Genomic DNA, 15,455 nt, shown 5'->3' on the forward strand with positions numbered 1-15,455 from the left:
GTAAACGCATTCACTTGAGTCATGTGCGTGTGCTCATAGTAAAGTATGGAGAGCAGCTGTTGTGTTATAACGATGCACTCCTAGCATTCTGAGCTCTCCAGCTTTGGTCAGCATGCTCCCAGTCCTGCCCAAATCACATGTCCTGATGATCAATGCTCACCATACCCTGGAGAGAGAGCCTGATTCGCCAGGCTGTGTGAAGGCCGAAGCAGGCCTGTTTAGTTCCAGCAGTGTCCACGTGCCGTGCTGAAATATCTCCCGAGAACGTGTCGGGCGTTCACTAATGGGCTCCCTTATCATGAAAGGCTTTTGTCATATTTGTGCATTCACAGTACGATCATGTCGTCCACTTCATTGTGTCTTATTCAACAGATCATTCCTGACTGTAGGCGATACTTTGTTGACAAAGACGTGCTGAGATCGCAGGTTAGATCTTCGTCTGAACCCTGTGGGTAGGACTGGAGTAGCAGTGCTGATGAATGCGTTAGCAGGTGACGTGGCCTCAGGCAGTCTCTGCGTTTAATTGGTTTGGACGAGTTTCACCGCGGCCTCACCAATCCTGTGTGTTGTACCTAATGGTGAGCCAACCAAGGGTGCCTGTGTTTGTTTATTGTTAGATGTGGTAGGTGTTTTGCATGGGGTATTTCCTTTTAGGTGCACACACACACACACACATACTCCTGGAAAACTGGGAATTCCTCCCTCTCTCTCCTTCTCCCTCTCCCCACATCTCTCCTTCTCTGTCCTTCCCCCTCCCTCCCTCTCTCTCTCCCTCCTTCCCACTCCCCTCTTTCTCTCTTCCTCCCCTCTCTCTCTCTCGTTTTTTCCCTGCTGCGTGTTCCAGTACGCACTGATCAGAGAGGAGCATCCCTCGTCCCGGCTAAGCGGTTTTAAGGTGGCATCTTCAGCAGCCGGACTGTACCACGTAAGTCCTCATGGAGGGTTCAGCTCTTCTCACAGTGCAGCGAGAGCAGATCCAGGCAGTAAACTGCACTGCTCAAAAGCCATAACCTTAAGCTGCCTCAGGTCACTGCTGACTAGGGCATATTCGAAGTTCCTCCAAACCAGCAGATTAACTAACTTCTAACAGCCAGGAGCGCTGGGTACTCTGTTGCTCACTGACCCCGCCGGAATATTGGTCCTCCACAGCATGTCCAATTAACAAGCAAAGCAGCATTTTCACAGCATGCTATAGTGCCTAAAATATTGCTTTTTATACGTGTGTGTGTGTGTGTGTGTGTGTGTGTGTGTGTGTGTGTGTGTGTGTGTGTAAGAGTGTGTATGTCACTGAATTTACTCCCTGATTGATTGATTAATTAGTTTTATAAATGTGTGTTAAATGTAAGGCATTTATTGGTTTCCTCAGTCTGATTATATTTGCTTTTCTTGGGCAAGGATTCAAGTATTTAGGAATTAATCTCATTCATGCCCTGTCTACCTGGTTTCAAGGAAATGTCAAAGCTCTTGTTAACAAGCTACTTCCATTTCTGAAGGCATCTGCCCTCACAGGCAGAAAGAACTGTGTTAAAATGAATCCACTACTGAGATTCTTATACCTGTTCCAGCGTCTTCGTGTCTGTCTTTCTAAGTCTTTCTAAGTCTTTCTTTCAGAAAGTAGACAAAATTATATCTTTTTTTTTTTTTGTGGAATGACAAAATTCCTAGGATTCATAAAGAATTTCTTCCGAGACAGAAAGCCCTGGGAGTGCTTTCTCTGCCCCAGCTTAGCTGATATTACTGGGCGACTGATGTACCAAAAAGCCTGGTGCAGGCTGGGATGGGATTCTTCCAGTGCCAAGGCCCTATCTGTGATGATCACATCTGCCTGATGAGTTCCGTCTTTAAGGAACGCCAGAAGGCGATCCTCTGCAGACTCCGAGACCTTTACGGAGACGGGACCGGTGCCAGATTCCGGTTCTCGTCTCCCAAACGTGAGCACAAATGCTCCCCCTTATCCCGCTATTCCCAAACTTGGCGGCGTTTCATTAGCATGCAGAGCACAACCTTCTTGGCCATTATAGATGCCGCAGTGTACTCAAAGGGCCTAATTTCAGAACTGTATATCAGTATAATGGCTGTTAAAGACCCATCACTAGCTAAAATGGAATCCAAGTCAGAGGAACTTGAAGTGTAGATATCAGCTCAGACGTGGGGGAGTGTCCCATCCTGTGTTTGCTTGGGGTCAGTCCCATGTAAGACTGTTCATCGTTTTTACTACCGGGAAACTAGGTCGGCTAAGACGTATTCAGATGTGGGTGAAATGTGCACCAGGCATTGCCGTGACAAACTTAGCTCGTGTTGTGGGATTGCCCTAAGATCGTGGACATTTGGCTCGCAGTGTTTAAAACTTTGTCTGATGCACTTAAAGTGGAACTTCAGCCTAGTTAGGAGTTGGCCATTTTTGGAGTTCCAGGGGATAACATCTCCTCAACTAACTATTCAAAGGGTATACTAGCTTTTGCATTATTGCATTTAGTTATTTTTATTTTTGAATTATTGCTTTATTGCAATGCTGTTTACCATTCATTCCCTTGAAATAAAATAACAATATTATTTCAAAAAAAATGTGTCTAGTTTCAAGGATAAATGGAGGGTTTAGGTGTTAAATCTCCTCTGTTTTCTTGTCTGTCCTGATGTTGATGTGTTGTGACATGTTTAATGACTACGGCAGCAAAGGGAAACCTAAGAAAAGTGAGAACCCGCGGAACCCCTGGACTGCATTTCCCAGGGGGCTTTGGGGGAGTGAATGAGCAGATGGCCATCAGGACAGCTCCTGTTCCTCCTCATGAAAATCTAATCATAGATAACAAAAGGCCCTCTTTCTTCGCTTTATTGATCTGTGTGTGTGTGTGTGTGTGTGTGTGTGTGTGTGTGTGTGTGTGTGTGTGTGTGTGTGTGTGTGTGTGTATGCATGGGTGCACATGTATGAATGTGAATGACAGTAAGGGATTGGTTGCCCAGCTTTTTGTGGATGTGATGGCTTGTATATGTTGAATTGGGCTGTCAGGGGTTGGAGGAGGGGTGGAAGGTGAGAGAGCGAGACAAAGCAAGAGAGAAAGACTGACAGAACGGTTCAGAGTGAAAGAGCCACTGGAACGTTGTCTGTCTCTCACGGGAGGAGAGAGGCGGCTGCTCCCAACAGCCGTCCATGGAGAAGGTTGTGGGAGGTGGGGAAGAGGCCGTCCTGGAAAACACGGACAGAAGCCGCAGGGAATTGGTCTTTCATCTTGACCAGTGATCTGCCTCCTCGAGCAAAAGTAGAGAGAGAGATCCGTCCCTGGAGAGTTGCGCATGCTCACCAAGCTCCTGTCCTCGTCCCCTCGCAACTCTGCTCTGTAAACCGCAGCAGGTCCGGTTCGTCTTCTGTGGGCCACTCGCACTGCACATTTCGTCTGCCTCCTCCTCCGGCGTACCCCGGCAGACATGGGCACGACAAAGCTGAGCAGAAGTCGGCGGTCTTTGCGGAAAACGATGCCTCCAGCACTAGGACTGAGTGCCACACCCTTCCGTGGACGCCGCCCTCGGTCCTGGCTTTCTCCACGTCCCTCTCCATCTCCCTAAAAGCAAATTTTTTTTCTGTTGTCATAGCTACGACCCCAAACACGCCCACGGCGTTGCATGTTCTCTTCGAGAGCCGTGAGCGGGGGAGACCGGCCCCGTGCCAATGGCCTCGTGCCCACCTCTGCCAGATTCTGGGTACCGTGTGAATAGTGCCTGCTTTGGCTGGACGTGTCCTCACAGCATTCAGAAGCAGACTCAAACGTAAACACCGCGCTGATGACAGGAACCTTCTGGATAGAAGCGCAGCCTGTGGGCGCCACTCAGACAGACCCAAGTGGGCTGTGATGACTGTAAACCAGCGTGTAATTACCATCTCCCCCAACTTCCTGCAGCATTAATCTCTCTCTCTCTCTCACTGTCATCCTCTCTCTCACTCTCTTTTTCTCTCTCTTTCAGCATTGTCCTCCCCCACTCTCTCTCTCTCTCTCTCTCTCTCTCTCTCTCTCTCCCCTCTTCTGCCATTAAGTGCTTAATCCGTGATCTCGTGTCTTGATTTGGCTCTCGCTGCACAATGGGTGCAAATTACCCCGGGGAGGCGGCTGCGTAATTAGCGCTCTCTGCTCCTGTAGCAGGACACTTCAGTCCCGTTTGAAGGTCCCGCTGAATGACGCCACACTCAAAGCTCCTTTGTCATCTCTACGGGTTAATGGCCGCTAATGGCTGACCGGCGTTCCTCTTACCTTTGACCCACGCTCAGTGTAATTAAAATGAGCATTCGGAGTGGGTGCGGGGAAGACGCAGGGCGTTATCTGAAAAGGGCTTCTTCAGTGGGGATGAGGGGGGAACGTTGTTTTGTGTGGGTAGGTAAGGGGTCGTCATTGGAAAAGGGTGGCCACCGTAAACCAAGGTGACCGTGGAGGAGCAGGACTGCTGCACTTCTACCTGCATTTGTACAGCTGACGCTACAGGAGGACTGGCTCCGTGCGCTGTTTGTGTTTATTATTAACTCAGTCACGCCACAGACAGCTGTGCTCCCAGCATGACATTCCTGCTTTATGGCGACTCTTTCCTTTGGTTCCCCTTGGCCAAAGAGCGTCTGAAGTTTAGAGCTCATTAAAATCACTTCGCCTGCCACTCGAGTGGCTTCACTCAAGGGGCCGGTTCCTTTCTTTAGGGACAAGCCGCGTTTGTGCTTCTCCGTTCTGTAATGGTTGTTGTGAGGCGATCGTCTCACGGCATTTCCGTCTGCCCACCCAGTGCCCTCGGCATGGAAACGGAAAGCCTTGTACCCCGGCTGAGGTTGTCCCCGGGAAGCACCTCCAGCCGGAAGCGCTGCAGACTGGGAGCGGCGTTCAGTTCTCCTCCCAGCATGGCCGATTCACTGGAGCGCCGCAGTGTGGAGAGGGACAGGAAAGCGATACCACGCTAGCCCAGCCACGTAGTGCGAAACCGGGAGCGCGGTCTGGCTCCAAGAGGCAGGAGACCAAAACACAGCGGCCCTGCAGGACAGATGGTCACACCGCAGTAAAGCCTCAGATATCCGAAGTGGAATCAACTGGAAGAAGTGCTCAAATTGACAGGAGCTGGAGAAGGAGCGAGCCCACTGGGGACATGCAACGTTCTGCCTCGCAGTGGTGTCACATCACGCTGCACAAACCAAATCAAGCGGGATCTCCGTCAGAGCAAGCTTGCCACCGCTGGCACGGGTCGTTTCGGCGGTCGTCCTCTTCCCCGTAGTCGACCCCGAGCGCCGGGTTTGAAACGCCACGGCAGGCACCGGGTCCCGGTGCGTAGCGAAATGGGACATCGCTGGATAATTTGTTTCTGAAAGTGCCAAAGTCAGTAACTTTTGACATGCAGGGATGCACGAGGGAGGACTCATGGCATAGTCGCTACTTACCAGTGGATAATTACTTTGAACAGCCGTAACAACAGGCGTTGTTAGCCGCGTTTCTGGATGAGTAGGGGCTGCGCTGCGTTTCCTGCATTCTTCAAAAGGCACTTCTGTTCATCTTTAGAGCCGTGTAGGTTATAATTGATTCCGTTGTTCTCCATATGCTCTTCCGAGCGCGAGCGTCCATTGTCTGAACGTTCCTGTACACAGTGTTTATTATTGTACTGCCACAAACGATCAGGGCTGTTGCGTGCGGCGTGCCTGACGCCCAGCGGGACACTGGAGCTGTCCGGGTCCCACTCCCGAACCCGGCCCCTCGCTGGCCCCGAGCCAGGCCCGCTGTGGCCCGAGCCAGCTGGGCCCCTCCCGCTTGGCGCCGGCCCGTGCGAGCGGATTGCTAGACTTGCACTTGCGTAATTAGACGCTCAGCAGTGTGCTGGAACACGTTTTCTCACACCTCCAGCTCCTTGAGCACACGCCATCTTTCCTTCCAATTACGCCACGCGTCCGGGAGAGGAAAAAAAAACCCAAAACGGCAGTCTGGCGGCACCGGGGGTCTCACCACGCGGCGGGATGACGGGTGCGCCTCACTTTGCCCTTTATGCAGAAGATCATTATTACACTCATGAAAATATGTTCCTGAATACCATAATCATAATAAGATTATCATAATGGCTCTTTAATTGACTGCCCTCTCCAGTTTAGGGGGGCGGTGTCTTCCAGAGTGCCCATTTACACAGACAGACCGGTAGGGCCTGTCTCACGTTCTCGGCCTGGCAGCCTTTTAACCGTCAGGTGGAAGATGTGCGCGCAGGAACCTTCGGTGTTCTTTCAGCTCCAGGGCAGGTGGCCGCAGATGGCGGGAGCAGAGCAGCTCGCGTGTTCGCGCACACGTCGCGCTCCAGCGCATTCAGGCGGAAGAAGGTCACAAGATGAGCCGTCTCGGTCCCGCGCGTGAGCTCAGCCATTTCTGTTTGTAGTAAGGTGTGCATACTGTGCCCCCGCAAAGCAGACATCCATCCGGTACGTTCACATTCTGCTGTGATCTGCGTCGGCATTCTCTAAATGCACTGCTCATCTTGCGAGTTCCTGATGTGCATTAAGTCTGTCTCCCCCTGGTCTTCTCCTTCTGTCCGGCCTTCCCACACAGAGCCGGTCTTGGGGGTTTGCTCCCGCAGAGTAGTGGCGTGCCTGTAATGAGATCACCTGTCTCGCGCTGCGTGCAGGAGCAGTGATGTGCATCTAAACTGAAGAGTGTAATAGTTCACAGCTATGGAACTGGTTCATCTAATAACAACACCTTGTGAATCTCCATTTGGTCATCGCTATAGCAACGATAAAGGAGAATGTGCGAAGCGGAGCCTCGGCTGATGCAAATGATACAACAACTCTGAAATACTGTGTGTTGAAATATGCGAATTTTGTGTTAAATTATTTGATCATTTCCAATGGATTCCTCAGCACAACAGGGAATTCTGGATTAGGTTGTGCGGAATATGGGGCACGTGGTTTCCGACTTGGGCCTGGAGAAACGCCGGCCCCATGGGCACACGCATCTTGCTGTTGATGTAGGGGCTCCCAGGACCGGTGGGCTGGGGCGTGACAGGCGCGGGACTGCCGCGGGACTGCCGCGGGACTGCCACAGGCTCGGCTGCGCATCACAGACGCTCTCCACCTCTCAGTGCCTTTCATATCTTTTCAGGAGAATAGAACAGATTTGAAGGGGAAGCACAACAGGAGGGTTGGGGGGACTTGTGTCTCCTTTTGTGAAACCTTCTCAAATTTTCCCAGTTTATTCTGTCTGTCTCTCGCTCTCTCTCTCTCTCTCTCTCTCTCTCTCTCACTTTCTCACTCACTCACTCACACACACACACACACACACTCTCTCTCTCTCACACACACACACACACACACACACACACAAATTGCCCCTCCTTTGCGTCATCCTCAACAGCGCATCAAAACCCCGCTGCACAAAACCTTTATCTGCGTTCCTGTGACGAGACGCCCCGAGGCCGATGCCCAGATCGGATCTGTTCGAGCCGGCAGTGAAGAGTCGCTGCCACGGCGAACAGGGACGCTGAGCATCACACAGCGCCGTTGCCACGGTGAACGGGGAGGCTGAGCGCCACATAGCTCCCGTTGCCACGGTGAACAGGGGGGCAGAGCATCACGCAGCTCCCACTATCAGCTGTCTAACTGCTTCCTGACTCGTGCACCTCTCTCCCACTTTAGTCACACGCGTGCACAATACACGGTTGCCTGGCAACATCACATTAAACATCAAATGCACGGTTATTTTCTGTCTCTGAGCGCGCCCACCAGGGTCTGTCGCAGGCTGCCGTGAAGAAATGAAGTAATTTGAGAAGTGGCTTTGAAATGGGCTCGTCTTCAAGTTTCTTCATGCATACTGGCAAAAAAAAAAAGGGGGGGGGTATAGAGAGATATCTAAATATTAGAAGGTGGCAAGCAGAACGTTTGAAACGGGGAGAGTGAATTCTCCCTCTGCAGCTCGATGCTACAAGGCCTTTGCGTAATTTCAGCTAATGGATTCTGCAGGTTGAGGATGGACGTTGGCGAGGAGGCCCAGGCGTGGCAGCTCCCAGCCATGTGTGTCCATCTCACGCTGGGTGTAGCTGGAGCTCCTCGTAGTCAAAGCCAAGCAGGGCAGGCGCTGCATTGAGGCCTGCTACTGGGCTGTCCTGTGGTCAGACCTGTATTGTGGTCTCATCTGTACTGTAGTCAGACCTGTACTGTGGTCAGACCTGTACTGTGTTCTCATCTGTACTTGTGGTCAGGTACTGTACTGTGGCCTCATCTGTACTGTGGTCAAGTACTTCCAGCTTTACGAAGACCACTACATTTCTAAGTGTTCCCTGTTACTTTGAAGCAGAGAAAATGTCTAATTCCTTGAATATGTGATCTACACAGTGTGCTTTAAAGGGCGTAGTGCATAAACGGTGCATAAACTGATAGTATTTCTGGACCTTCTTCACTTAGCAACTGGGATTGCTTGCATACCTGTGGTTATCCTCAAATAAAGTGGTTAAGCAGAAGGAGTTTGAGATGTGTGCTATGTTGCTGAAGGACTTCCAAACGCGTGCTCTGTTGCCAAGCTTCCATATCCAACCATGCCCTCTCAGGGAACTGTTCACCTGTGGTGTTCTCTGCTGTTTGTGCTCAGGTTAATTGCTATTGGTATTAGACTAATTTAACACTGTCAGTGCTGATTGACATTGACGTGAGACTGATTTAACAGACGGGTACTAACAGATATGTGTGTGCCCACTGAGAGAAATCGGAGCCTCCTTACCAAACACGGGTGGAGGAAGCCAAGGGGAGTGATATCTCTTATTACAGAAACACTATTATCACCATAAAGGATCACTGCACTTTTAATTTCTGTAGTTAAAGGCATTTTAAAGGCATGTTATTATATACTTTTATTGGAGTGGACGTTTAAATGGACGACTTCTACTTTTATTAGAGTGGTGTTTTATCAAGAGTGTCGCAACTGTCAGTCCAGTAGAGTATGTTTGCGCTTGGTCCGGTGAAGAGGTGACAGCCTGAAGGACCCATCGCCCGGGCGCAAGCGCGCTGGAGCGCGATGCAGCGTCGCCGCTCACGTTCCCTCTGTCGCGCTCGATCTTGTTATCTGTTGAGTGACGCCGCTCTCAGACCGGCGTGCGATTCGCTCCATTTGCTTGCCCTTTGTTTTCAGCTGGCGCGCCCGAACAAATCCAATTTGCTCATTTCCAAAAATGCAGCAAAGGCAGTCTGCCTGGTGCATGTCTGGGGGGGGGGGGATTGCCGATATGACTGCTCCTTTAGCTAGAGTCAAGTATCGCGTCTTTAACACAGACTACGCCCTCAGTTTATTAGCACACTTAGCCCTGTTACACACACCAGGGTTCCATCTTTACATCTGCAGAATGAAACGCGGTCACATGGTCAGACCGTGTGTATTACGCCACTTTCCAAGCGGAGCGCGTCATATTACTGGAGGTCTGGCTGCTCCGTTCTGAACTGCGTCCTTAGCTACTGACAAGACCTAGAATGATGGAATGCGCCACCTCTGTAAAGTGGGTTGAGTGGGGTGCGGAACTCAACCGCGCGTGTGTGTGTGTGGGGGGGGGCGTGTTGTTTGAGTGTTTGAGCTAATGTTTAAATATTCCTGGTTTCTCAAAACAGTTCTGTTTTATAGATTTTTTTTATGCTTGCGTTCCCTGCTGTATTTAGCAACATACTGTTTTTTTCCACATTAACCTGTAACTTTGAATTCCCTTTTAGAGTTCACATAACTATCTCACTGAGTGCCAAGTATGGATTAGTAAACATCCTACAATTAATCTTCCACTTACTAATAGCCTCTGGGACTTATGTAGCAGTGGAAATCTATAGGAGTGGTCAGACCAGCCTTCCCCGCGGGTGGGGGGCGCTATAGATCGTGCATTAGGCCTTGTGTTGGTGACAAGGTCCCCCATCTACATTTTGCTCCACCTACTGCAGCACTCTGCTCTAGTCAAGATCGAACCATCGCTAAAGGTTAGTCAGTATTGATTTTGTGAGCCAAAGCTGCGGTCTCTGGGCACAGCCGAGCTCTTCATCTTCATATGGACGATGTCGTTATTTCGAGGGTTTATAAGTGACCCGTAACCAGACTCGGTAACTAGTCAAGGTCGGCATCCCTAACAGCCTGGCATTATGGACGTTCAAATCGATCAGCGCCTCCACGTGCGAAAGGTTTCGCCGTCCGGCTCGGTGTTGGCAGACGTTTATAGATCCATCGTAAGGAATCTGGAGGCGACGGGTGGGACGCGCGAGCGCGGCAGGCCGGGGCAGGTGCGCACGCTCGGCTCCGAGCCGCTGTCTCCTCTGCAGCAGTGTCGGGGAGAAGTCCAGCACTCCTTCCTAGCGTCCACCGTGTTCACGCCCGGGCCTGGGCTTCTCCATCACAGCCCGGCCAATTTCACGCCTGTTGAGCGTCCTGAGTGCCGCCATTGATTACCGTTCGCCGTGGAGACACCACTCCCCCTACGCGCCCCGCCCCCCCCCCCATAGGCCGGAGCAGCGATCCGAGTCTGTTGGGCTGGGAGGCCTTTTTTTCCTGTACGAGCTCTGCTTCTGTAATTCTCTCTTGCTTCCGTTTGTCTTTCTCCTCCGCCCACCGCTCCGCCCTGAATGCTTTCTTGCAACTTCACTTTGTCGCCAATTTCATTTACGTCCCTCGTTCTAAAAAATTACCTCTCTGCCTTCCTCCCTCTCTCTCTCACATTTATTCTCTATCCCTTTCCTCACCCCATCCCCCTCCTCCCTCCGTCTGACAGCTCGTCGGGGGCGAGTTCGACCTGGAGATGAACTTCATCATCCAGGCGGCGGAGAGCATCGCGTGCATGGTGGAGCTGCTGGAGCACTGCGACGTCACGTGCCAGGCCGAGATCTGGAGCATGTTCACCGCTGTCCTGCGCAAGAGCGTGCGCAACCTGCAGACCAGCACCGAGGTGGGCCTAATCCAGCAGGCCCTGCAGAAGATGAGCGCCGTCGACGACATGATTGCAGGTAGGCGTGGTCAGAACGCGCTGTCGCCATGGCTACAAAACACACCCAGCCAGGCAGGCTCTGAAATCACTCGGCGGGCGGGGGGGATTTAATCAGAGTTGTGGGTCAAAGTCCATTGTCCACAAGTCCAAGCTACTTTTCATTAAATAATAAAAGCACTTTTATTTTTCTCCTGCCTGTTGTTTTGCTGTAAGCATGCACTTCAGTACGCTTTCACACCCAGTGGGTTTGCACCGTTATGGCAGGGAGGCTACAGATTGCCTCCACAGCGCTCATAGTGCGCTCATATTGCACTCATAGTGCGCTCCTGTGACCAGTACGTGTGTGTAACTACCTTCCCACTATGCAGGTCTGCTAACGCGCGCCTAATTTGTCAGATTGCTTCTGTACGCACGTTCAGGATGCTCTGTGCTCTTTGCATCCCTCTGACAGGTCTGCACACGGCACCTGCCTTTGCTACTCTGATCGACCAATCACTCGCCATTTCCCTACATACCACTGACGTGGCACTTTAACTTCCACTTGGCCCTGGAGTTCATCTCCCCGTTTTCTGCTGTCTGAACAGGACGTGATCAGCGATAAATGACGTATCGAATTTCATAAAAAAATAAAGATAAACATTATTTAGCTCTTTATTGCCCATCAACGTGTCAGTTCACGTTAGGTTCTGCGGGATGCTAAAACACTCCATCGCGACGCCGGCGTACGATTAATGGTGGCGTGAGGAGCGGTCGTACTCTGTGAGCCCGCCTCCAGCCTTGTGATGTCACCGGCCCACTGCAATGGTTCAGTGACATCATCTGCCTGAGTCTGCAAGTCTCAGCACTGCTTCTGACGCATCATATATGTGGTTCGTTCTGTCCCTCCCTCGATTTCATGCTCTCTCTCTCCCTCGCTCTCTCGTGTTCTCTCTCTCTCTCTCTCTCTCTCTTGCACTTGTTCCCGCTCTTGTGCTCTCTCTCTCTCTCTCTCTCTCTCTCTGTCTGTTTCTCTCTCTCTCGCTCGCTCGTTCTCTCTCTCTCTCTCTGTCTGTCTCTCTGTCTATCTCTCCCCCTCACTCCCTTGTGTTCTCTCTCTCTCCCCCTCGCGTTCTCTCTCTCCTTCTCTCTCCCTCACTCTGTCTCTCTCTCCCTCTGTCTCTCTCTCACTCTATTGCTCTCTCTCTCTGTCTCTCTGTGTCTGTCTCTCGTGTTCTTTCTCTCTCTGTCTGTCTCTCTCTCTCTCTCTCACGTTCTCTCTCTCTCGCCTTCTCTCTCTCTCTCTCTGTCTGTCTCTGTCTCTCTCTCTCCCTCTCTCTCTCTCTCTCTCTCTCTCTCTGTCTGTCTCTCTCTCTCTCTCTCGTGTTCTCTCTCTCCTTCTCTCTCCCTCACTCTCTCTCTCTCTCTCTCTCTCTCTCTCTGTCTGTCTGTCTCTCTCTCTCTCTCTGTCTGTCTCTCTCTCTCTCTCTCTGTCTGTCTCTCTCTCTCTCTCTCTCTCTCTGTCTGTCTCTCTCTCTCACGTTCTCTCTCTCCTTCTCTCTCTCCTTCTCTCTCTCTCTCTCTCTCTCTCTCTCTCTCTCTCTCACCCAGATCTCTTGGTGGACATGTTGGGAGTCCTGGCCAGCTACAGCATCACGGTGAAGGAACTGAAGCTGCTCTTCAGCATGCTGAGGGGGGACAGTGGCGTTTGGGTAAGTGGAAGCCCCGCGACGCTGCGGCACCAACGACGCTGATGTAAGATCGTCTCCTTGCTGCCTCCGCAGTCGTAGCAGTTAATACGTGAGGAGCAAGGACTGACCTGAGATCAGTGCTTTTGTTGTAACCGCTGGGCCAGGGACATGTCTGAGGCCAGTAGCCAGAGCTGTGCGCCCCGTGGAGGTCTCAGACAGGCCATTGATTGGTTAAACGTTCTGTGATCTGCGGTGAGGTCATAAACTGATAGCCCCACCCCCAGACCACATGCATGCATAATGAAATATATTTTTGTTGTTTTAACTTGTTACTTGTTTTTCTGTGTCTCTCTTGTTTTCTCTCTGTCCTCCTTTCCGTGATGGTTCTGTGATGGTTTCCTCTCCTGTGTCCCACTTGTACTGTTCTTAATCTCATTTGAAATTCCTGGCTCTCAAAATCTAACCCCCCCCCCCAACGACACTGTCTAAACAACCCCAATCTCCTTCCTTATGGCAGCCGAGACACGCCATCAAGCTGCTGTCCATCCTGAACCAGATGCCACAGAGACATGGCCCAGACACCTTCTTTAATTTCCCAGGGCGCAGTGCAGCGGTGAGCTTCTCCCTTTCTCTGCCTGCTTTCACGCACGCAGTGGGGTACTACCAGCCCAGCTCTGCTTGCAACCGCTACAGTGAAATCTCACACCACAACACACTTCCAAAGTACTCTGGTGCTTTCAAGAGGAATTAGTTATACAAATATTAAATATCTATTAATATTTAATATGGCAGTTTTCAAATGAGACAGACATATGAAACATATATGAGTCGTTCCCCATCATCTTATTGACAGCGTTAATGAACATTAGTGTGGATCGTCTAGCTGATCCTGGATCAGACAGTTGGATCGTCTAGCTGATCCTGGATCAGACAGTTGGATCGTCTAGCTGATCCTGTGTCAGACAGTTGGATCGTCTAGCTGATCCTGGATCAGCAGGTTTATGCAGTGTCTTCTTTCTTCAGGCTATCGCTTTGCCTCCCATTGCTAAGTGGCCTTACCAGAATGGTTTTACCCTCAACACGTGGTTCCGTATGGACCCTCTCAACAACATCAACGTAGACAAGGACAAACCCTACCTGTACTGGTAAGTCCTGTCCACCGCAGGAACCTGCGGGATGCTACAGTCCCTCGGCTAGGCCCCGGACAGCGTGCGGCTCCTCTCCGCTGAGCGAGGCATGCCGAGGGTGCGCTGGGTAAATACGTCAAGAGGGCTCAGCATGGGCCCGGGAACAACCCGCCACCAGACAGCCGGGCCTGCCCCGCTTTGTCACGCCGCACCGACGAGCCTCGTTAACTTTGACCTTTTGATTTAATTGCCCCCTTTGCCTTCACAAAGAGTTGAAAACGGTGCATTTCGTGACATTCGAACCAACCTGAAAGCGACTTTATTAATATGAATATGAATACCTATGAATACAAATACCAGAGTCATGCCATTTATGGGAGGGTAAGGTGGTGTGCTTTTAATGTTTCAGAGGCTGAAAAGACCGTAACACTATGGTCCGTCACGCTTTTTCAATTCGGTTCAAATCACATTCATCCATGTTTTAATGTAGTTCAGTTCGTTTGCCATTAGAGTTAAACACAAGAGGAAGAATAACAGCAGCCTGTTTGTGTCCCTGTGGTGATAGGACAAGCAGTTACAAGCAGAACATTTGTAATCCTACTCATTTAGTGTTTTGTAGTAATATTTCTGTGGAAAGCGATAAAAAGGCTTTTATAAAGAGAGTACCTGAGTATTGGGCCATTCTGGGTCACACGAACACAGCATCTGTGTTAAAAAAAGTAATCTTAAACTTTTTTTCCATATTGACATAAGGTGCTGCTTTTTGGTATGAAGTGTCTTCTGTGAACAGCAGTTTTTATGGAGCATTTCAAGGTTGAAGAAATTCTTATTTATTTAAATTTTATTCTCTTATTTGCCATTTTCTGTGTGAAATTGCAGCACTGTGACCCGGGAGACTTATTTTTCATTTGACTGGCAGAATATGAAGTAATAGAACGGCGTGTGTGTACACACACCAACAAACCCACCCCTCCCGAACACACCACACACGCGTTGCCTTTTTCTTTCTTGAATTGGTTTTTTTCAGAACTGCCTGAGTCTCTGACTACGCTGAAACCAGCATGTGACCCCGTTCTGTGTCTGTGTGTTGCCTTGGTGATCACAGCATCACAGAAAGGGGAGGGCGGAGTGAGCGTGACATGAACGCAGTCACGGGTGCGGATAACCCATCAACAGAGCCAAGCACAGACATCCATGTTGGTTTCAAAGCTCAGTAGACTAGATGAGTTCTGGCTTCTGAGAGGGGGAGGAGGAGCAGGAATGTTTTCTTTACTCCCAACACTGTTTTCCCCGAGGGTTTTAAAATTCAGCTTATGCTGACTCATATCTGGTTAAACCAAACCAGACCATCAGAGGTTTTTACATTCAATAGCGACGTCCGTCGTTAATCACCGTCGTCTTTCCGTCCCGTCTAACCGTGTCCGCCGCGTTCACTTCCTGTCCCAGCTTCCGGACCAGCAAAGGGATCGGCTACTCGGCCCATTTTGTGGGAAACTGCCTGATCGTGACGTCGCTGAAGTCCAAGGGGAAGGGCTTCCAGCACTGCGTGAAGTACGACTTCCAGCCTCGGAAGGTGAGCATTGCCGTGTTCCCGTCTGGTCCCAGACCAGGTGGGACTGCTCACAAGAGAACACACTAGAGCAGTAATGGCATAGGCAACACGTGTGTGGTGTGTACTGGAAGAAGACTGTTCAGCTCCAGAACCCAGCAGTCCAGATGCTGTCTG

General features: G+C 50.7%; 1 protein-coding gene across 17 annotated transcripts in view; it reads left to right on the forward strand.

The window, feature by feature from the left end:
- nbeaa (neurobeachin a) overlaps positions 1-15,455 on the forward strand; it is a 94,048-nt gene that overhangs the window by 29,733 nt on the left and 48,860 nt on the right. For 15 of the 17 annotated variants that reach the window (XM_081702031.1, XM_081702034.1, XM_081702033.1 and 12 more), the window contains 5 exons: positions 10,723-10,954; positions 12,523-12,623; positions 13,120-13,215; positions 13,626-13,747; positions 15,176-15,302. In XM_081702031.1, the coding sequence (XP_081558157.1) occupies positions 10,723-10,954; positions 12,523-12,623; positions 13,120-13,215; positions 13,626-13,747; positions 15,176-15,302 (678 nt within the window). Of the gene's footprint in view, positions 1-784; positions 926-10,722; positions 10,955-12,522; positions 12,624-13,119; positions 13,216-13,625; positions 13,748-15,175; positions 15,303-15,455 lie in introns of those variants that run through there. The other 2 variants (XM_081702040.1, XM_081702041.1) reach the window with 2 other exon arrangements.

The sequence above is a fragment of the Electrophorus electricus genome, chromosome 19 (assembly GCF_041902795.1).
Source record: "Electrophorus electricus isolate QZ-2024a chromosome 19, ASM4190279v1, whole genome shotgun sequence".
NCBI lineage: Eukaryota > Metazoa > Chordata > Actinopteri > Gymnotiformes > Gymnotidae > Electrophorus > Electrophorus electricus.